Genomic DNA, 22,387 nt, shown 5'->3' with positions numbered 1-22,387 from the left:
AACATTTTATTATTTGCTTTTAGATGCAAAATATGTAATAAAAAAGGGGTGAAAAGCCAAATGATTAATGCAAAGAGTTGTTTTGAAGAGGACAGACTGATAAATACAGTTCAGCAGCCAATACTTCTATAAACAATAAGTCATGACCCGAGTCAACAGCTTATACATTAATTCTCTTTTTGAGACACAACAATGGTAAAGTATAGCATTACAATAAACAACATTTTACAGACTAAACTTCAGATACCACCATGTGTATCAGTTTGTAAATAATAAATACCTCATTGTGAGGAAAGAACAACCTTTGCCAAGGGTACACAGGAAATGTTCCTACCATTCAATACAAAGAATAAATATTAGGTTTCACCTCAGTATCCATAGCTTTCTGTCTATCAAGACACTTTGATCACTATGAACAATTAATCTCAACACTTTTATCACCATTTGACTGGTCTACCGTACTGTACCTGCTCCTGTACCATAGCATCCTGTATAGCGTTAAACAGCAAAGTCGGCTGTCATCAAAGAACTGTTACTTCGAAACATTCGTTATCTGATGCCCTTAAAAGACAGCAGGTTCTGTATTCATTTGGCGGTCGCCACGTCTAGAGGAGAGGGGGGAGAGTGAAAAATAGTTTATATCAGGGGGAATTATGATAAAAGACAGAATACCCTTATAACTATACCTACAAGATATTTGCTTTGTATACATCAATCAAAAAAATACTTCAACTCAAGAAAGGGAATATTTTCCATTGCAGAAGCAGAAGACACTTTACTACATGCAAATCATTTCAAGGTTAATATTTGATCATAAAACTGTTCAATGAGTGGACATTGATTTGGTTTGTTAGTGAGAAATCAGCAAGGGCTACATCATGCACATGTGTTTTACCTTTGTGCACATCATAGAGCTGTAAAATATTTGATGTAAAGGTCATCAGTATTGAATATCAGCAACACTTAAAATGCATATTGAATGTCTGAATTACAAGGTCTCTGAAAACCCTTGAATGTCCTATTTTCTGAGTATGTTTCATCATGGCACTACATGTGCCTACATGATCTCCCTTTAACTTTTCTGATAGGACGTTTTGGTATTTGGGGGACGAGTGTATCTTTGCATCTTTAAATCTACAAGATAAACAACCAGATGTTACTCTTCTCACCTCATTGTGTGGTATACAGTGATGGAAGTCCACCATTTCTGAGACTAACTTTTCTGATCTTGTTGTGTAGAGTTGTCTGGGGATCTGTGGAGACAGAGAGCACACAGTGTTCACAGTGTGCTTCATTAATATATTGTAGAACCAGAGGCAATGTCAACAAAAGCTGGCAACGTAGCCAATATCAGGATCTGCCGGAAAGAAAGATCTACCACAGGAGATTAGATCTACAGCTGCTACTGAAGAGTTCAGGGTTAAAACTTTACACGTTTGTTGAATTCAAAGTTGTGGATAGTGTGTACATTAAAAGTGTTTGATTCTGTGGATCAAGGCCTCTCAGCGACTACTGAAGTTACCAGAGAATCTCCATCAACATTTAATTACCATTAAAGTCACACTGAACACTGTTTAAAGATCCCATATTAGGCGCATTTTCAGGTTCATATTTGCATTTTAGATTTATATCAGAACATGTTTATATGATTTTAATGATTATTGTTTGTTTCTTAATATATATCTGCATTTACCTAAACACGTTGTTTCCTATTCCAGCATTGTAAATGCCTCCGATACTGTCTAAAATGTTGGTATTGGTATCCGTATAGGTATCGGTATCAGTATCTGAGTCAGTGTGTCGGTGACTATGCACTGATCCCATGCCACGTAATTTACCTACCCCCGAAAAAACTTAAGTGTATTTATGTTGTTTTTCAGTTATAACTCACTGTCAAACTAGAAAATAAAAGAAAGTTATATGCCATTCATTCTCTATATGTACTACATACTGTACGTCTGCTATTTCCTTGCTGGAGTGTACAGGATTTGTGTAGATGGACGTGGGTCATGTACAACCAATAGGGTGTCGGAATGGTATATGTTTATACTTCTCATCCAACCACAATCAAATTCACTCTAACCAGAGCGATAACCACAAAATTGCAATAGCGATAGATAGGAAAGGGGGGAAAGAACACAAAACTGTAAAGAGCCACTACAGGCTTCCTTAAGGAAATAAAGCACTAAGATGATAAACTCAACCATAGCTGCCAAGCAGGTGACACAAAACCAAAATAGTCCAGGAGACCCAGAAAACAGAAGACTAAAGGCAAAGGCTGCTCGGGAGACCTTTGATAAACAAAAAGGCTGAAGACACAGCAAAACACTCCAGCACCACTACTATACACTAGAAAACATGCAATGGACAACATCCTGTATATACACACAAAGTTCTGAGATAGTGTTTGTATATACGGTACTACTTGGTTCTTTTTAGAGAAAACGTTTTTTTTTTAATAGAAAAGTGTAACAAATTGAGAATTGAATGAGCAACTGCTTTATTTTCTCTCTCCTTATATTTTTGAAAGCCAAATCATCAGCACAGTTTTGAAGAAATATCAGTATGATTACTGTGGATCACGTAAGGTGGGAAGATGAGACACCTACAGTAACTGTTCCGTCAGTGTGTGTGTGTGTGTGTGTGTGTGTGTGTGTGTGTGTGTGGTGGATTTGTGGTTGTGGACTATCTGATGGATGAACACAATCTAGGGTCACCCATTCATTCCCTATGACCGGAAACACCACAGATGTTACAAAGTTGACCAAACCACTCAAAATTCAACAATTCAGTGATCAGCAGTTGTATATGTTCAAATGCGTAGTGTGGATGATATCATAAGGCCTTGAGACAATCAAATGTAAAAAAAACTATATTTGGGATTGATGAAAGTGGTAAATCAGTCAGATTTAACCCGGACGCGACTGAAAGGTTAAAGGCACCATTTCTGAATACAGGCTGTGTGCATTTCTCTGTGGATTGAGTGTTTTGATACTTTTCACAGTATTTGTAAAGCACCTTATTAAGCCTGCTTAATCATAAAAAAAGATATGGAAATGTCATCATTTACAATACGGGACCTTTAAGTAATACCCACACATCCAGCATTCAGTTTGTCAACTTTGATGGTGAATTTAAATTTCTAGATCCAAAACAACGATATAATATGGAGCAATGAGAGAAAGGAAAACAAGCCAAATGTTTGCGGAGAGTTTGTAAAAGCATATTAGTTGTTATTGTTACTGTAGTTGAAGTCTGAGGTTAGTAGTTTAGTCATTTGTGCACATACAGCACAGTGTACCTCAATACTCAGATGTATGTTTTCAATTGAAGCAAAATGTTCCTGTTCAGACTGTTGGGACTGGGAAGAAGCAGAACTTGAAGGATATGGCAATGTGGACACTTGACTTAAGACACCATCATCATTTTCAAATGCGGGGTTCACCCTCAAAGTATTCTCAAAGGCATAGGGAGCAAGGGTGTGCCTACAATGTAAAAGAGATTAGGTGGTGAATAAAAATGCTTAGAACACAAAACGTCGCAAAATCACCGAAAAAAGACACACCCTGGAACAAAAGAAATCAAGAATATAAGGTTTCATACTTACACCAAAGTTACAGCTCGTTTGATCTTCATACATTTCTTGTTAATGAACATCAAAATGCCAATGATGGCACAAACAAAGCAAAGGCTTCCCACGAGGCAGGTTAAAATTAGCGGAGGGTCTACTGGCACTGACACTAGGTCGTTGCAGCGCACTCCGTGGTAGTGCCAGTATTTACCTACAGGGCATCTGAAAGACATAAGAAAACACATACAGGTAAGTGTTAATCGCCCTGTAAACACAACTTTTTCACTTTGATTACCAGGCAGAGAAGAAATGCCAAGAAATTTAGATAATTAGTACTGTATGGACAACCTGATGTGCTCATGATACAGTCATAAATACACAGGAAACTGTCTAAATCTAATTAAATCATCACAGATTTTTTTTCTTCATAATTCCAAGCTTTCCAACACGAAGAGAACCACTTTCCTAATTTAATAACCGAATGAGCCCTGCATTAAGTCCAGCGAAGCAAAACTATCTCTAGATGCTTTTCCGTCGTGACTTTAACGACGCGTAGTTGTTCTCACCGTTGAATTCTTATTGGTGTATTCAAGAAAGTATTCTAGGGAGTTCAGAAGATTTCTGAGCTGGCTTCCAAACAGCAATAATAAATTATGAGAAACTTATACACACGATCCTCTCCACAGCATTGATATTTGAGTGTGAGAATGTTTTTCAGAACTTTTAAAACTTTAATGTCCTTGAATGCAGCATCAGTGAAGGGTTTTCAGTGGAGTCCATGCCTGTGCTTGCAACTATCTCACACAATAGAGGAAGTTTATAGAGAAATGGGTGACTGGCTGACAAACAACAACTTTTCCAAGACTTAAGGTATGCATTTGAAATAGTTTGCAGTACATTCTTTAGATAAAAATGCAAACCCTTTAAACAAGCCAAGGTCATGCTGTTTACTTTTTTTTTTTTTCTTTCATTCGTCATCTTTTGTGTACCTGCAGGTGGCTCCATGCCCTGGGATTATTTCACACAGGCCTCCATTCAGGCAGTAGTCCGGCTGCAGAGCGCAGGTGCTCTGACACGGCAGGCCATCCACTGTGGTGTAGCCAGGATCACACAGACACTCCGCTTCTTCCGTCCAACTGTTTACAACGCAGCGTGAAAACTCGTTGCAGGACAGGAACTTACAGGGGTCTCCTTGGTCAGCTTAAACCAACACAGGTGAGAGGAGGAGGGACGGGAAGAGAGGTGGAGAAGAAATGGAGACCAGAGAGAGGAGATAGCTCATTAACATTAAATTAAAGGGCATTTTGATTGGCGTGAATGGCAGTGTCTGTTTTTAATAAGGTGCGTTAAATGAGGTCAAATACACTCATGAACTCTTCCAAGCAAAATTATGCATCACATCAATACTGCGCCTCACTTTTAGACTGCAAAAAGACAGCAAAGTAAGGATGTGTATTGTGAACAGGCCCCCCCTTGTACGAGCTTGCAGCATGATTCATTTTTTCCCCTCTGCATGAGATGTCTGCATCCTGTACTGTAATCACATATGACACAACAGTGAGCAAGAACATTGCACCTGGTTCTATTTCCAAAGAACGACTGTCAATCTCGATGTCAAGTCGTTTAGATGCCGCGCTGCAGAAGTCTTCGAGCACACAGTGAACAGCTTCTGTGACATTATAAGGTACCGGCTTGTCCAGTTTCATCTTGCTGTTCACTACAACGCTGCCGTTCCTGAAGTTGAGAATTTCCAGCTGCTTAAATCCAGTCAAATTGGATTGTAGATATGGCAGAAGCTGTGGGGAAAGCGAAAGGAGAGCAAATTACTATCTATTTGCTCAACCATCCTCTTTACATTTATCAGGGGGTGTACTGAATTTCCTCATTTTAAAAGATTAGTTTTCTACACAGTTAGTGATCAGTGAATAGAGTGTTCCTGGAAAGCAACAATCAAGCAAGATTGATTTCATCTTACAGGGTAAAAAAAAAGATGCATTCCCAATCCGAGGAGGACAAAAGATTCCCACTTGGATATTTAGGTTAATGAAATGATGTCAGAATAATGTCGGTGTCAAGTGAAGATCTGTGTCCTCCCGAGAAGAAGACCAGGGCAGCAGAGACCGCACACGTGTGGTTTTACTTCCTCAACGACACGGCTGATTTTGAATTATTCAGGTCACATTTTACAGTGTGAACGCTATGAATAGTTCATAATTAAATTTTGATACAAGCATTAAATCCTGACGTTACAGTGCTGTGTGTGTAATTAGATCTAGAACAAAATTAGTGTTAGGTTTATAAGCATTAGTATAAGAACACAGGGCGTGCTATTTCTAGTCGATGAAGAGCCCGAGTGATGAGAAAAGACTTGCATGGCATCAGAGCTATCACAAGTCCAAAATAAATCTATAATATATGATGTTTGGTGAAGGCTTTTATCTAAGTGCCTGACAGTAATATATGCATGTCATATTGTCGGGTCAAGTATTATCCCAAATACACTGCCCTACAAAGCCAAAACACAGTAACTAAATAGTTGACATTGACCAGAATCTTTGTATTATTTGTATTATTCCTATATGAAATATGTAATGTAATAATAGGACAGTTTGAGGGGTGAACTTATATCTTTTGTACAGTTTAGCTTAGTTTCTAATTGCCCTCTGCCTCTGGCAATACGGAACGCAGCATCACCAACTCCTGGTTAAAAAACAAAAATCAAATCTACACAGCCACATTTTAACTCTTAACTCTCCCATCTTACAATGTGCCACATTGTTGTATTGAAAAATATTTTCCCGACAATATCAGACTTGCAGCTCAGATAACTGAGAGACCAATCTTTTAAGACCACAGACTCGGACTGATGACGGTGGTGATATTTAGGCATGGAAGAAGTCAACCAGCTCAAGTAATGGACCCGCATCAATGTTCATCGATCTGAAGCGCTCTCCTCCAGCCACTTCATGTTCACTACTACAGAGGAGGCAAACATCAAACAGCCGCAGTCAGAGTGAGAGGGAGAGATTACGATGCTTTAGCTGGCATGGCTGTCGAGCGGGAGATAAGAGGCCTTAAGGAGCTCTGCTCTGATCGAGTTACTTCACTTATCACTGGCAGACAGTTTACTGCGGGCTAGTTCCCTATAGCTAATAGTCTCTGAGAAAGTACGAAAATTGTCCAACATTCCGAACAAATGGGAAACAGGACACACGGCTTGCTGTTTGGTCATCCATTTGTCTCAATGCCAAATGTCAAGTAGAACATGTACACTGTAGATTAGATATCAATCTGTAGCTCTGTTGCCTTCCACACAAGGTCAAAGCCGAGTTCTTTCACAACAAAATTTAGTGCAGTTTGTATTGTGACCGAAGAAATGTAGACTGCTTGACCCAAACACAACCATAAATCCACTTCTCTGAGGTTACACATGTATCTACTGGTTCTTGTTTTGGGAAACCTGATGAAACATCCCTTCTCTGGTGTCAAAAAAAAGAAAATAACACATGCTGCCATGAGAATGTTGTTTTTTTTTTTAATGATTTGCCGTGGCAAATAAAGTAATTCCAACCTCCTTGTCCAATTTTAATGGTTGCTTCATAAACCAGTAGGTACAGGAGTAATGGGGGCAAAGGCAAACAGGGGGAATTGCAAGCCACTGTAGGTTAATGTAATGGTTTCTATATATATATATATATTTATATATATATATATATGAGAGAGAGACAGTGAATGTACAGTATCACAAATGGGGTCCAATATCCAGCAAAACATTACATTATGTCCATTTAAATGGGCTGCAGAATATATTTTTGACATTTATTCATTATTGTTCCTGCTATTTTTCAGTGATTCACTGACCAGTTTGAAGTATTTGTATCACATTGCCCTTTCTCTGCCTAAATAGCCCATTTAAAGGAATATATTTTAACTATTCCTAATGGGATTGTGAGAACAGAAAGTATATGGTAAATACGTACCTTCTCAAACGTCTGACCACATTAGTTTTGCCAGGAAGCTAAATATATTGATTAAGGAAAAGCTGCAGTAACCACAGTTTGGGCAACCATTAAAGATTGGAGATGGAGTGTTATTATATTTATAATATTGCTGTATTGTTGCTTTGGATCTTTGCCTGTAATGTGCATTGTGTCTGTGTATATTCTGTCTATGTAGTCCTACTGCTTCGTTTTGTGTTCAGCGATCCACTGCAGACATTCCTATATGTGCCAGAAATGAATTGGAAACTTCAAACTTAATTGGGAAAATAATGCATTCTGTTTCAGAACCCATCAAAAAAGATCAAATTAATATTATGAAACATGAAAAACATTTTTACAGTCTTATTGTGAAATGATCCAAACATAACACATTAGTAACTATTAATCTTAACCCAGAAGGCTAGTAAACCTTGAGTAGCTCGCATATTCCCTCTGCTCCTTGACATTACAGAAAGCACACAATCCAATTTGTATCGATGCACCTCCTCAATCTGAGGCTGAGGCCTTTACGTAACACAATGCCCAAGCCTAAAAATATGTGTCCTCCGTCAACCTCAAGGTAGGCCTCCAAATTAGCTTCTTGCTTTGATGTAAGCTAATAAGGTACAGGTTTTAAGAGAGGTAGTCCTCTCCTGCTGGCCAGCAGCTAATGCAAAACTAAAAAAACTACAGTTTAGAGGAAAATCCATGTAGCCTATGTTGCCATAAGATTCCAGCATTGATTAAAAAACATGTAATTTAAAACAAAATGACCTTGACCAATCTGTGATCTATTTTATTTCATTGCCTACAGTAGTACATACAAACAGTATGTCTATAACACCAGATAACTAACACAGTAATACTACTGCAACATGCATACAGATGTGACCTGACTGATGCCGCACTAAGCAGATTGGAACCATTAATAGCACAGTGTGTGTGGTGCTGGAAATGACCAGAACTACTTAAAGCTTCTTACCACAAGTCACAAACCTCTGAGCCCTACAATGACTATGGCAGACCCGGGTCTCATGATTCAGACTATCCCGGGCTAGGTTGTGCTCTACCATGTACAAAGCAATACAGTTTTAGGCTACTAAGCCTATTATCAAATTATTCTGCTCTACATTCATTCACTCTGCAAATGTATCTTTAAGGCTTCAAAACATAAACACTGGGTAATATAAAAAAAACAACACATATGAGCAACAATTGTACAAAAATAGAGTCACGGTTTTGTTGAGAGACGTACTAGACTTGCACTGTTCACAATCACAGACTTACACCCACCGGCCACTTAATTAGGTGCACCTGGTGCTTAATAAAGTGTCAGTGTGGTCTTCTGCTGCTGTTCCCTATCTGCTAGAAAGTAGGTCATGTTGTGTGTTCACAGATGCTCTCCTGCATTCCTAGGTTGTAACCAGTGGATATTTGAGTTACTATTTCCTTTCTATCAGCTCGAACCAGTCTGGCCATTCTCCTCTGACCTCTGGCATCAACAAGGCATTTGCGCCCACAGAACTGCCACTCACTGGACATTATCTCTTTTTCGGATCGTTCTCTGTAAACCCTAGAGATGATTGTGCGTGAAAATCCCAGTAGATCAGCAGTTTCTGAAATACTCAAACCAGCCTGTCTGGCACCAACAACCATGCCGCGTTCAAAGTCACTTAAATCACCTTTCTTCCCCGTTCTGATGCTCAGTTTGAACGGCAGCAGATCGTCTTGACCATGTCTACATGCCGGAATGCATTGAGTTGCTGCCATGCGATTTGCTGATCAGAAAATTGTGTTAACGAGCAGCTGGACAGGTGCACCTAATAAAGTGGCCGGCGAGTGTAAAGTCCCACAATGAGTGCATGCTACATTATTATACAAAGCAACTCCAACAAGCAGCCTCTCTATAGTGTATCACACCAGAGAGCTTGTCTGTACGAAGAAATGACAACAGATATTTTGCTTACAATGTTTCTCTTTAAAAGGACTTTTTGACATTTTTGGTAAGCATGCTTATTTGCTTTCTTGTCAAAAGATGAGCGAATAGGCTCACTCACACTGCCAATCTGTGTCTACTTAAATATAAAGCTACAGCTAGTAGTCACTTGGCTTAGCTTAGCATAAAGACTGAAAACGGGGGGAAACAGCTAACCTAGCTTTGTCCAAAGGTAACAAAATCCACCCTTTTGTGTAAAATTGACAATTTGTGATTTTATGGTGGGTTATGTACCAGACCATTTCTTGGCTGGAAACTTCCTGTAGTCTTGTTTTCACTTTTAGGTTTCCTGGCAACCAGTAGCAACACAACACAGCAACAGAGAACCAAGCCCCGACCACAGCGATTCCCTGGTTCCCTGGGCAGTTCACCCAGTGGTCACTAGGGGCTGGTTTCATAATAGAACAATTTCTCATTGACCCCCATGTTAAATAGGCCATTTTTCACAGCATCATTAAACCTGTTTAAGGCCTGGTACAAAAACATTCTAGTCTGTATGTTTAGGTCATATCTCCATAACAACACTGAGGTGGCTGAATTTTTTTGTACCAGGCTAGTTTTTATTTTGTTGGAGGTTAAAGTTTATGAATTATTAGGGGTGCGGCCTCTTGAGTGACAACTAGCTGCTGGCCCTCACTTCGCTTTGTCCATCTGGCTGACGTTTCTCCCTCCCCCAACGTCACATCGATGCTCTTTTTTGGTAAGAGGAAATGAGGCGTCAAATTCTGACTGCACCTTGGCTAAGAAGATGATTCAATTAAAAAAAATTTAAAAAAGCAAGCACCTATATGTAACACTCTATAGATCAGCTTACTTGAAGCTACCGCACTTATATAACAATAACTTGCAATAGCTTGCTCTTCTGGTTTGTACAGTAATTGTTGAATGTATCGATTGGAAGTCGCTTTGGACAAAAGCGTCAGCTAAATGAAATGTCATGTAAGTAATGTCTGATGGCGATTCCCGTAGGCGATTCTATGCAGAGAACACAAAGAGCTTTAGAGATGCTGGTAGGGATCTTTTTTTTTGACTAGTGGACACAGCCATGCTAGCTACAGAGCTTTTATGCTAAGCTAAGGTGAGCAGTTGCTGGCTCCAGCTACATATTGAATGGACAAATGTGAAAGTGGTGTCTTTCTTTCCATCTGTTTCACTATTAATTTAGACCATTTTACACGTGAACCTTTTAAAATCAACAATTAATCAATCTTTTGATTTTACAGCCCAGGACTATGCAGACACAAATTGTACAAAATGAAGTGCGAAAATACTAGTCAAACAGAATCTAAAGTAACTGAAAGAGACAAAAATTTAGCACAATTCAAAATTAAGGCAACATACACAAAAACAAGCTTGCCACAATAGAACCAGACTCAGATAAAACAAATAGACATGAGCAGCTGCAGCAGGTAGGTCTATATCTAATGTAAGGACAAAAGCAAAGCTGAAAACTAAAGCGGAGTACTTCAGAAATGTTAGGTGCTTTCAGATTTTAAGATACTGCATATCGAAAAGGTTAGTTAAGAAATAGAAAGGTCATGCTCTCTCTGAGGCATTGGAGATGTAGTTCCAATATGGAAAAAAAAGTACCGGTATGGAGGCTAAAATCTTCTGTCTCCCAGGCCCAGATTTACTGGAAGCTCCAGGGTTTGGCGAGTTTCTGGACCCAGAGTGCTGTGTCTAAGTAAAACAGAATCATTTCTTTATACTGTTGACACAATGGCTCTTCTTAAATTAAAGCATTACCACAGCCTACTGCAGATCTGATCAAGAATTTGGCGATTGGTTAAAGCCTTATCAAACCTTATAATACTTTTATAAAAAATAAAAAAAATTTGAAGAAATAATATAAATTTATTATAATTGACTGCTCATTTTTGGGTTAAAAAATATGAGGATAAGGCTTCCTGCAAAGGGCAACCTCACTTACGCAGGACAACAAGATTTAGATTAAGCACAAACTTGGGGCTACTGTAAAATAGTTTCTCTCTCACTGAATTAAATTTAAGAATATATGTATATTGCACGAATGTACTTTTGTCACACCTGTCAGCTCAGGCTACAAAAGAAAATACGAGAATGAAGCATGTAAAAGCATGATATCCAGCACAAAAGCTTGTGTACCTACCAGCTCAAGAAAGGTATTCTCCAGTGACTTATACTCTGGGGAGCTCTTGTTGAACAGGTCATCAGAAAACATCATGTTAGTGACCCTCAAGCTAAAGAAAACCACTAATTCTTTGCCCTTATCCACTGCTGTCATCAGAGGGGTGCTGGCTTGTCTCATAGCCGGTGCAGCCGTGGATTCATACGGGCGTTCGTCAGATTCTGAGGGGAATCCACTACCGCTATCTTCTTCCAAAGGTTCTGTCACTTCTGCCTTTGTCTCATTCTGACTTGAGCCTACATCATCTTGAATGTTTGAGTTCTCAAGCGGCAGGTCAGCCGAGGCCGGGGTCGCTCCACTGTGCACTCCACTAGACTCCTCTCTGTCCTCTGGGGCTTCGCCACTCTCTGCAGGGGATGGCAAAGACTCCACATCTGTTTCTGGCTCAATGCCTTGGACGACAACTTCATGAGATGATGGTGTTGAGACTGGGACTGCTGCTTCTGTGACAGATATCTCATTAACTGTGGGATCTGTAGACTCGGGTAAGTCCAGTTTAAACTCATCAGGTGTATCAGTAATCACTTCTTCTGGATGGTAGTCTGGAGTTGCTAAGGGAAGGTCCTCATTCTGTTGCTCTTGATGTTCATCAGTGACCCCATCAGCTGATTCAGGTTCTTGTAAAATAAAAACATACCAGAAAAAAAGTTTTATGACCAGCAATAGTTATTTTGAAGAGAAACATACGGATACTCTAATTGTTATTCAGGTATTATTGCAATTTAGGCAGGATAGCTTACCAGAATCATTATATCTAACTGTGTTGATGATTTGACTACAAACTTAGGAGTTTGGACATTTGACCAGAACTCAGATAAGAAGATTGATAGAACTCTCATGTTTCTAAGTTCAGTATAGATTGATTTAATGTAGAATAAAGATGGCAAGCAAACAGCTAGCCTGTCGTTACGCAAACAGTGACACAACGTAATTCCCCACATATCATCATTTTTTACATTACTGTATGTATAGAAATGCTAAGGTAAGCTAAGCTAATCATTTCTTGGCTCTAGGTCCAAACGTGACGGACATAAGAGGGGTATTGACCCTCTCATAAAACTCTCACAAAGAAAGAGAGAAAGTGTATTTCCCCAAGTACAGTTTCTATAAAAGCTTTAAGGGTATTATAATAATGACATTTCCCACTGTCGGGCAGTGTAATAGTTTCTATCAGGTTGTTCCAACTCTTCATTTGAGGATTTTTTAAAAATACAATGAGTCAAATATTAAAACCTGAGACTTCATGGGTTTTTTTGTGTGTGTGACTTCACCCCTCCATCAAATACAATACTGTAGATGTCTTATGCATCATTTTTTACACATTTGCCCACAATTCAGCTTGGCAAACCTGATACTTTTGCTTTTATTGTTAACCCCGCAGTTTAAAATGTTTAAAGTTGTGCAGGTTTGAACAAAATGTAACTGCACAGTATGAGTGTGTTATGAATCGACTACCAGCCGGGTTCTGCTTGTTAATGGGTTTTAATATGATGTATCGCCTCAGCAAGTCTAATTGTAATGCCATTTCCATTTCCCATAAGAGGTAAGTTTTCTGTTCGGATGTTTTAAAAAAAGTAAAAAAATAAGTCACTCGTTGGACAGTCCATTGCTGATACTCACTTTGGAGTGACTTGAATGTGTCACTAGGAAGTCTGTGGAGTTTCATGTGAAATTGGCAATAGTGTAAAATTAAGTTGTACATTTAAACATAATACACGAAAAAGGAAAATGATCACCACTCAGTAAGTGTGGATCAATACTAGACTAATCAAGTAAAGTGTTGTTAAATGGTAATAAATAAAGTAGAATTTAAGTCAAATCAATCAAATTAATTTAATTTAACTCCCAGTTTTACCCTCTTACTTTTCGATATTTACTGTACATTTCTTTGGCAATTATCCACTCAATCCTTATTACCTTTCTAGCCTTGGGGGGTGTTCTTTTTATATACACCGATCAGCTGTTCTGTATCTTGTGTCTCTAGACCATAACAGCATCCTCTCACTGCTTTCCCACCATCAGCAAAATCAAGATTTAGAAACAAGAACATTATACAAAAATTGTGGTTTGATCCTGTTTTTCTTTCGATAGCTCTAAATAAATCCAAACCTCAACCCAATGTTTTGCTACTCAATAAAGCTTCAGTTCCTGACTGAAATTCAACATCCTTCTTTAAAAACAACATTTAAAATGGAGTAGCCTTACCGTCTGGCACCTGTTCTTCAGGTTTGTCAACAGGCTCAGTTGGTGGTATCTCCTCCATCGCTGGCTCTGCTCCCTCGTCCTTCTCTGTGATAGTGTCCAGTTCTGTGTCTGGTGATATAATGCCACTGGGCTCCTCGGCTGAACCTTTTGAGGATTCCTCCTCTACTGCTGACATTAAAGGAGTCTCATCAGTGGCGGAAGAAGCGCTTTCTGGGATGACGTTTGGGATGAAAGGCACAAAGGTGTGTGTTTCTGGTTCGATGGTAGAAGCTTCCAAAGAGTTTTCTATCACTGCAACAGTGGGGAAGAAGATCTGGATGGGAGTATTGTCCGCTGTTAGTGCCTGTGTGGTGTCATCCCCGGATATGACGCCCTCAACTGGGTTTATGCCGAGCTCCTCCACTGGATACACTGTGGTTACTGAAAAGATGGAGTTATACAGCTTTAAAATCCTATTCTAAGGACTAACCTATTATTTTATTCAGTTAAATGTGATATTATGCTTACCAGCCTCAAAGCTGAGTGTCTGTATGTCCAGTGGTAGGGACGGTTCCTGTTTAAAGGCCTTTGCGATGATGTGCTTCAGTTTAGGAGCGTTCACATCCTCGTCTGACTCAGGCTCCTCAAGACCCTCAGGTTCATCGTTGAGCTCGGTTTCTCCATTAAAGACCACAGCATAACGCACAGATGCATCTTCTGAGCTGATCAAAGCAACAAAGCATGTCAGAAAACCTCATAACAGACAGGTCTCACTGGTAATGGATGTCTGCTAAGCCAGACATTTCTGAGTCATTTTCCGAAAAGGGTATATTTTTGGGGATGTTACAGTTTCTCTTGAGACTTGAGCAATAAAACAATAATCAATCAATCAATAAAAGTCACATCAGGGAATTAGTATAAGATGTTTTGAGTTTCTTATCTTATTTACTGTGCTGCTTTGTCAAAATCAATCATTATTACAAAGCACAATTACAGTGGCAAGCCTTTAAAAGAAATATTTTTTTTTTTTAAAAAGGAAACCCACCGAAATCCCAGAACACGGATCTCCTTGAATCCTGGAACTTTTTCTAACACATGAAGCATCTAAAGAAAAAGAAAACAAGTGAAAGAAACATGAGCATTTCCTCTCCAATCTGGAGTAGCAGGCAGGAGTAATGACACAGGAGCTAAGCAATGCACTACTGTGAAAAGAGGCAGTAGCAAAAAGGATTTTTGACACCTAAAAAAGGCACACCTAAAAAATCCATTCCAGAAAGCCCTTTCCTTTCCACATAAGTTCTCTCTCTCTCTCTCTCTCTCTCTCTCTCTCTCTCTCTCTCTCTCTCTCTCTCTCTCTCTCTCTCTCTCTCTCTCTCTCTCTCTCTCTCTCTCTCTCTCTCTCTCTCTCTCTCTCTCTCTCTCTCTCTCTCTCTCTCTCTCTCTCTTTCTTTCGGCTGATCAGTGTCCCTTAGCAAAAGTTCATCTACTGTATACTCCGGCTCATAAAGGTATCCACTTGTTTCCACAGTTAACGGCATTTTGTTGTCGCTGTCATATCACTCATTTTTATTCTCTTGTACTTGTATTTCATAAACCGCTGAAAGTCTGAGCCAAACAGCTAGTCTGTGGCGTGCGTAGGAATACGTCGAGAAAATTTAGCACCAAAGAACAGTGCGGTTTGTCGGCAAGGTAAAGCAGTGAAAATATTTTTACAGTTTGCTGATGCCCCCCTTCACAGCAGTTTCCACGTCTGCTTCTGCAAAATAACCGTCATCTAACACACTGACTATCATTAAATCGCCTTCCTCATAGAATCCCACTTCAGAAAAAGCCAAACTATCCCTTTAAGCAAAAATGTCTCTGAAGTGACAGGAAGAAAAAAAACAAATGACATACTCATGGTTTTACACCAGTAGAAGAGTAAAGAGCTGTGTTAGAGCCTCAGTCAATGCCTACTTAGTCAGTGACTATATGATTACATCTACTATTTCAGGCTTAGTCACTTAGAAGTCCCTTGGGTGTGACGTTAAAGCTGTTAAATCAACCAGGGTGAAATTTATACTTAACAATACAATGCGATAGAAACTGGATATCCAATTCATCTCATTGTAAGATGTCTTGCATAATGATAGAACACTGCTGTGAAAGAAGAGTAGAATAAGAGGAGAGTAATCGAGGATGAGACGGAGGAGGATATTGTCTGGAAAGAGGTTACAGCTGTTGTGTGAAAAAGTAAAATAATGCACGCATAATTGGACTATAGTTCTCACTTGACTCAGGGTTTCAGGGTTTCATCACCCTTAGGAAGATCTTCAAAAAGTTTTTAAAAAAACAAAGCTCTGCTATCACTGGGCCTCGAGATAAAGAAGCAGACAGCTAACATTTACTGCGGGTCTGAAAACTTACACTCGGCCCTCACCTTGTCTTTGAGTACTTGTGCGATGTCGAGGTAGTGCACTGACTCTGGGACTCTGAGCAGCTTGCTGTACGCCGGGTCCACGATGGTGATGCTGAATTCGACAATGTATTCCTCTAAGTTCTCTTTGATCATGTTGGGATCTTCTGGATTCTGGAAAAGAAAAGACAAATCGTTGTGAGAATAGCAGCACTTGATTTTGTGTGTGCTTCGGATGTTAAATATTCTGTTGGTAAACTTACGTCAGCGTCAGTTGGTAGCAGAATCAGTGGGGGTGTCCAGGTGCCTGAGACAAAACAGCAACTCACTAATTAATGTATGATGTTGCTGTTAAAATGTATGATAGCCGGTCATTTCATAAAGTCATTTAATTGCGTTCATTAAACAGTTTTGTTGCGTTAGTGTTCAACTCACAATCCCTTCCTGACTCTGTGGTTTCAGCGATAACTCTGGAAATAAAATAACATTTTTGTAAACATTTACAACAATACATTTACATACATATACATATATTCAACTGGCTTTTTGGTTGAGTGAATTGCACGGTATGTTATTATTTCTAATACAAATCAGTCTTTTTTAAATTGTTGACATAACTGTAAATACAAAGTAAATTCAACAAATAATTTTTTGGAGTGTATTTATTACTTTTTATTGTTAAAAACAGACAAAACGTTTATTTTGGTTTAAAAGGGTATTCTAAAATAGGAAACACAAAATTCAAGAAGGAAGTTTGCACATACCCTTCAATTGCAGCTTGTTCGGATACTCTCTTGAAATAAGAAACAATCAATTAACTATCACAGATAAACACTGAAGACTACATCACATTATGAACATATTGCCACAAAAGTGGACTTGTGTTTAGCTGCAGGACTCACTCTGGCCACCATGTCCAGATGCTCCTGAGAGCTGCTGAAGTTCTGGGCCAGGTCATCCATGCAGAGGTTTTCATGCTGGCAGGTGTAAAGCCAGGCTCTGTACTCCTCTGAGTTTGGAACTCTGTCCAGAAAGATTCGAAACGCCTCCCAAATGGCTTCCTGACAAACTGAAGAGATGTCACACCATTTAATGGATGTTTCATTTTGACTTTTCTTAGAAAATACATCAACTCACAAGTAAGTATGAATATTAGACACCATCTAATCTTTTGTTAAAAAGCATACAAAGGTTGACCAGACATGGCATTACATATATTTGCAATAAGGGCAGCCAGGATGGAAATTACGGCATGGAGATATCAAATGACTACGGATAAAGAGGATTGATTTAGTGATAAGATTATAGTTCCCTTGGAGAAAACATTTTAGTGCAGCTTTGCATATGAATGCACAGCATATTTATGCCAGAATTCTATAATAAATCACAAAACATATTTAGCTTGATATAATTGGGACAGCAAGAAAAGGTAGGAATGCCTGTTTTAGTAAATGTCAAACTGTATATTTAAGTCTTTGCATGTCCATGACATTTTTGCGAATATTAAAATCATGAGCACAAAGACCCCCTGAGGCTACAGTTTGTTTTATCTGCCTCTGTGAGGGTAACAAGCTCCACATTGTTCAATATCTTGATGCCTGTGGGAAATTTATTCTATGACAAACTCATTTCTGGAGCGAAGCGATTACGTCCAATACACCAAATTAATCTGCCTCATTTTAAAATAATACGCCATAGCAGCTGTTGTGGAACAATTTGTATTACCATGCCATTGTTCACAGCCAAGGTGGCAATCTTTGCCTCTTAAATCATCCACAATTCATCTCTCTTGGACAAAGAATATTTGCATATAACTTTATTATATCAAGTGCTCCAATATGTTTATCCCTGCAGCTTCACTGCATCATGTCAGTCAATGTCACCAGGCTCTAAACAATAAAGACAAATAACAAACATCTATATTGAGCTTCATGTGTATGTGCATCCATTGATAAGATTTAAAGAGTCATACACATTTGAGAGGATTAGAATGTTTTTCTTATTATCTTTGCAAAAAGTTTGCACCGTACAAAATAGACAGCAGAAGTAGCGGCTATTTAGCCAACTGTTTGATGAAGTGCTTTATTCTAATTTGACACAGCGTCAATGTTTGAGGAAAGGCTAATTCATTTCGCTGTAAGATTTGATAATTATGCAATGAGTTAAAACGTTCCTTTATAAGCTGACATCAAAGTTGAGCAGTGTACCTCTCAGCTTGTAATAGGCCCGATGGCTGCCAATTACTGCTTTCATCGTCTCCTGTGGACACACTTTGACCCCTGTGGTGAGGAGCGCCGCCGACCTCTTCGTCCTATGTCCGTCCTGCTCTGCTCTGACATTTGTTGTGTGTCTGATTGGTCGGGAGGCTTCTAGAAAGTGTCTGTACTTCACATCCCTGAGTCCAGAAAAACCATGGTCATGAAGGTCTGCAAGAGTGATCAGTGAATTTGTAAGTTTAGGAAGAAAATATAATAACTTTTACAATACTCTGCCCACAAAGTTTGAGTAAACATAAAACATGCAAGCACTTCCTGCCGTTGCAGTTTGCTCATGGGGGAATTGTTGGGTCTCTGTAAATCATAAATGAATCATAGAGTGTAGTCTAGACCTACTTCATATGGAACAATAAATTAAATTGAATTTTATTGAAATGTCAGATTTCTCACTCAGAGGTGTTTTTGTGGATTGTTATTATAATTAACAACTGTTTTCTTTAATTAAATTCAATGAAATGTTATTTATAGTGCCAAATCATTACAAAAGTTATCTCAAGACACTTAACATATACAGTAGAGTAGGTCTAGACCACACTGTATGACTTATTTATGATTTACACTCTCATGTCTTATACGGCTGGGGATGGACTCAAACTTGATGAAAGGGTCTTCAAATATTCGCTTAAGTGTACGTGTTTTAACCACTGACCCATCACAGAGACCCAACAATTCCTCCCAATGACCACACAAAGCCTAAGCACTTGTTGTACTAACTGGTCTGTAGTTAGTGACATACTACTACTTACGGTGAATTGTATGTATTAGTAAGGAGTTTGCTTCTATGGCAATTACAATATTAACAGCTTTACAATTCAGTTATGTAAAAGATGCAAACACAAAAACTTTGGTCAAATCTTCCTTTGTTAGTCTTGTAGTGTATATCCAGCAAACAGTTAACAACAACTACCACTGAGGTGTATTCAATGACAGGCACTTAATCCAACAAGTGACCCTAAGGGCATCTGTCCAGCCCTCTTACTGTAAGAAAACTCCTGATTGCTCTCCTGCTGCGTATACATAGTTTCTGGCTTTGCAGTGAAAAGTAAATTATACACAGAGGGTCTCCAATAGTCTATTTGGGACAATTTAATAGAAGCAAATCCTCCATATGTGTGATTTTTGTATCCCTTCATTGTATTGTAAAATGTCTGGGGTATGAAGTCCGTCATTTTGAATGCTTAGAAAGTGCATAGATTTGTATAGAAAGCAAAGCCAGCCGTGTGTGGATGAGGTTGTGCAGGGCAGCGTCCAGGTGTGAATGTGCAGAAATACACGCGTGAGGATTACAGCTGAAAAAAGGATGTGTGTGTTTCAGCATACCTTAAAGAGATTAAATTGAGGTACAGGTGAATAGCCAGCTGATTTTAGTGGTTGACAAAAACAATCACGCCACACGAAAACATTCACGCCGAAGAAGAAAAACAAGCTCAGCCACCCTGGTCAGGCATTACAGGAAGGTATTTCCAATCATTAGACAAGCCAGTGTGCCAGTCAACTCTCTCTAACACAGTAACCCCATTGAATAAAGCTATTTCAGAAGAAAAGGACTCATTGTGATGCCAGGTGGCAAACCTCAGGGGACTTTCTAAGACAATAAGCCAGGATTTATGAGCCCCAAAACAAAGACTCAAGGTCATCTGACCCAAATAACAACTATGCCTCCTCTGAATTAGGTAGTGCAAGCAAGTGAGTGTGAATAATATAATCACTGATATATTGGCATCAGACGCCAAACTTTTAGCTGGCGTGGCTGCATTTCTATGCAGATAAACAAGACAATGAAAAACAATACAATATTATATAATTTGTATACTGGAATTTTAATGATTCCTTGAGTTTAACAGGGATTTATTTCCGGAGTTTGTTTGTGTCATCGCCTTTGTTTTTATGTGATGTTAAATTACATTGTATTGTCATATTGTTATAGTATGTATATTAATGAACTCAATGCTTAAACATGGAAACATCATGGTAATTCTCACACATTGTATCATGTGTCATTGTGACTTGAATATTTACAGTTAGTGAGTAGTTGGGGATGCTAACAACAAACTACTTAAAATGTTTTGCTTTGTGAGATTGATAGACATGTGTTCAGCCCCATAGGTTGTTGCATTGCATTAAAAAGTAAAGGTGTGTTATGTCATAGCATAACTTAAGGTTCAGGCTTTCACTCATATTTTGCTTGACATAAATGGTCCAGCAAGAACATAAAAAAAACTGTGTTAATCGCTGTACTAAATGCACATAATAACCTCTACAATGAACAATATTGTTTTACTCAAATCCAAATTTGGACCGACACCAAGAACATGCAAAGAATGTGTGGGCATTGACACTGCAGCCTGTAGCTTTGTCGGTAAAAATCCCCCAGTTTAGTGTCTGTCAGGCAAACCCGACCAAGTCACCCGACAAATCTCCCACTTCCAAACATTTCAGCAGGTCGGAAGGTGGCCTGAAATTTAGCTATATCATGTGTCTCCATTGATAGTCATGCCAGCCTGACTTGCACATGTAAAGACACGAGGGCCTGGCGAGAGGAAGGAGTGTTTGAGCGGGCATTAATGCCCAGTGCAGCCGCAAAAAGGCCTCACAGGAGAATTACAAGCCAGAAAAGATTAGCGTCCTGCAACACTGTGAACAGAATGGCTTTTGTTTCCTTCAGGATAATGAGCTCAGCCGGGCACATCACACTGAACGAGACAACCAGTGGGGACGCAAATGTTATCACTAGTGAAACGATGCTATCGCTCTCAATGAACATCTATTATATGTCCCTTCCCATCTGATTTATAGTGAATATTCATGACCTCAAAAGTGCCTCATGGCTGATGATATTATTCTAAAAATTATGTTTGGGCATGAGCTTACGTTTTGTAGTTTGCAGACAGAGACCTTTAAATAGCAGCAGAGTCACACACTATTTTAAATGGAAAACCATGTTGCCTTTGAAGTGGATCACCACCTCTTGGAGTCTCCTGTCATGCAGTAGAACCTCATTGATAGCAAACCTGCAAGACAGGCTTTACACCAAAGTATAATGTCATTAACTAAACATAAGGTAATGGGAACTTTTCATTTTCCAAAGTTTGGCTCTTCTTGAAGGAGGTGTGTAAACGAGGTACGTAGAAATGTATTACTACGTTAATTGCTGAATTATATCTGTACTTGCTAAAAGTGCAGCCTTCAAGAGTTAGATTGTTACAAACATCCAGATATCTTTTGTGTGAAAACAAAAAGCATTACTTTCTCCAACCATACCACAAAGACAATAACTCAAAGAAAACTCTCAACCATGTTAACAGGAAAAACAGCCTCCCTACAGGATTCTTACCTTTGATTTGACTTGCTTGGAGGGTAAAGAGACACAAAGTGAAGAATAGTCCTGACTTCAAAAGCATGATGGGTTAATTTTATGTGGTTTTTAAGCCGGAAGTCAAGTCATTTGTAAAGAGACTTTTCAAATAGAATCCAGAATCTCTTTATCATGAGTCCATTAGCAGAGTGTACACCAGTCTCCTCATCTGTGCAGAGAAGCTTTTCAGCTTGTTAGGATGTACCAAAGGAGGGTGTCCGGTCCACTCCTATCTGTGCTCCAGCTCAGTTCTTCACCAGCAGTTAGTTCCTGGATGCTTCCGGATCCCTACAGACAACCGAGGTGGCTGCATGGATGGATGAGCAGAGGGAGCGAGGGAGGAGAGGTAGAGGAAGGAGAGGAAAGATGGAATTTTGGCTCGGGGGTTTCCTTCTATGCTTTCAGTGTGACAACAGTGACGAGGTTAAAAAAGCAGGCTCTGTTTTGAGTCTAATCCCTTTAC

The 22,387-nt window shown here is 39.1% G+C and overlaps 1 protein-coding gene across 1 annotated transcript; it reads right to left on the bottom strand.

Moving 5' to 3' along the window:
- Positions 1-521: 521 nt before the first annotated feature.
- On the bottom strand, positions 522-21,970 carry impg1b (interphotoreceptor matrix proteoglycan 1b; the record flags this gene model as incomplete). Its single annotated transcript, XM_083924581.1, has 15 exons — positions 522-605; positions 1,170-1,253; positions 3,302-3,485; positions 3,608-3,793; positions 4,561-4,771; positions 5,148-5,367; positions 11,138-11,227; positions 11,676-12,331; positions 13,920-14,339; positions 14,427-14,620; positions 14,944-15,002; positions 16,318-16,467; positions 17,196-17,362; positions 18,501-18,719; positions 21,904-21,970. The coding sequence occupies 15 exons, from the start codon at positions 21,968-21,970 to the stop codon at positions 522-524; spliced, it is 2,991 nt and encodes a 996-aa protein (XP_083780707.1).
- Positions 21,971-22,387: the final 417 nt, after the last annotated feature.

Source organism: Echiichthys vipera (assembly GCF_963691815.1).
Source record: "Echiichthys vipera genome assembly, chromosome: 12".
Lineage (NCBI taxonomy): Eukaryota > Metazoa > Chordata > Actinopteri > Perciformes > Trachinidae > Echiichthys > Echiichthys vipera.
The sequence above is the reverse complement of the archived record's forward strand: the minus strand, read 5'-3'. Positions and strand labels throughout refer to the sequence as shown.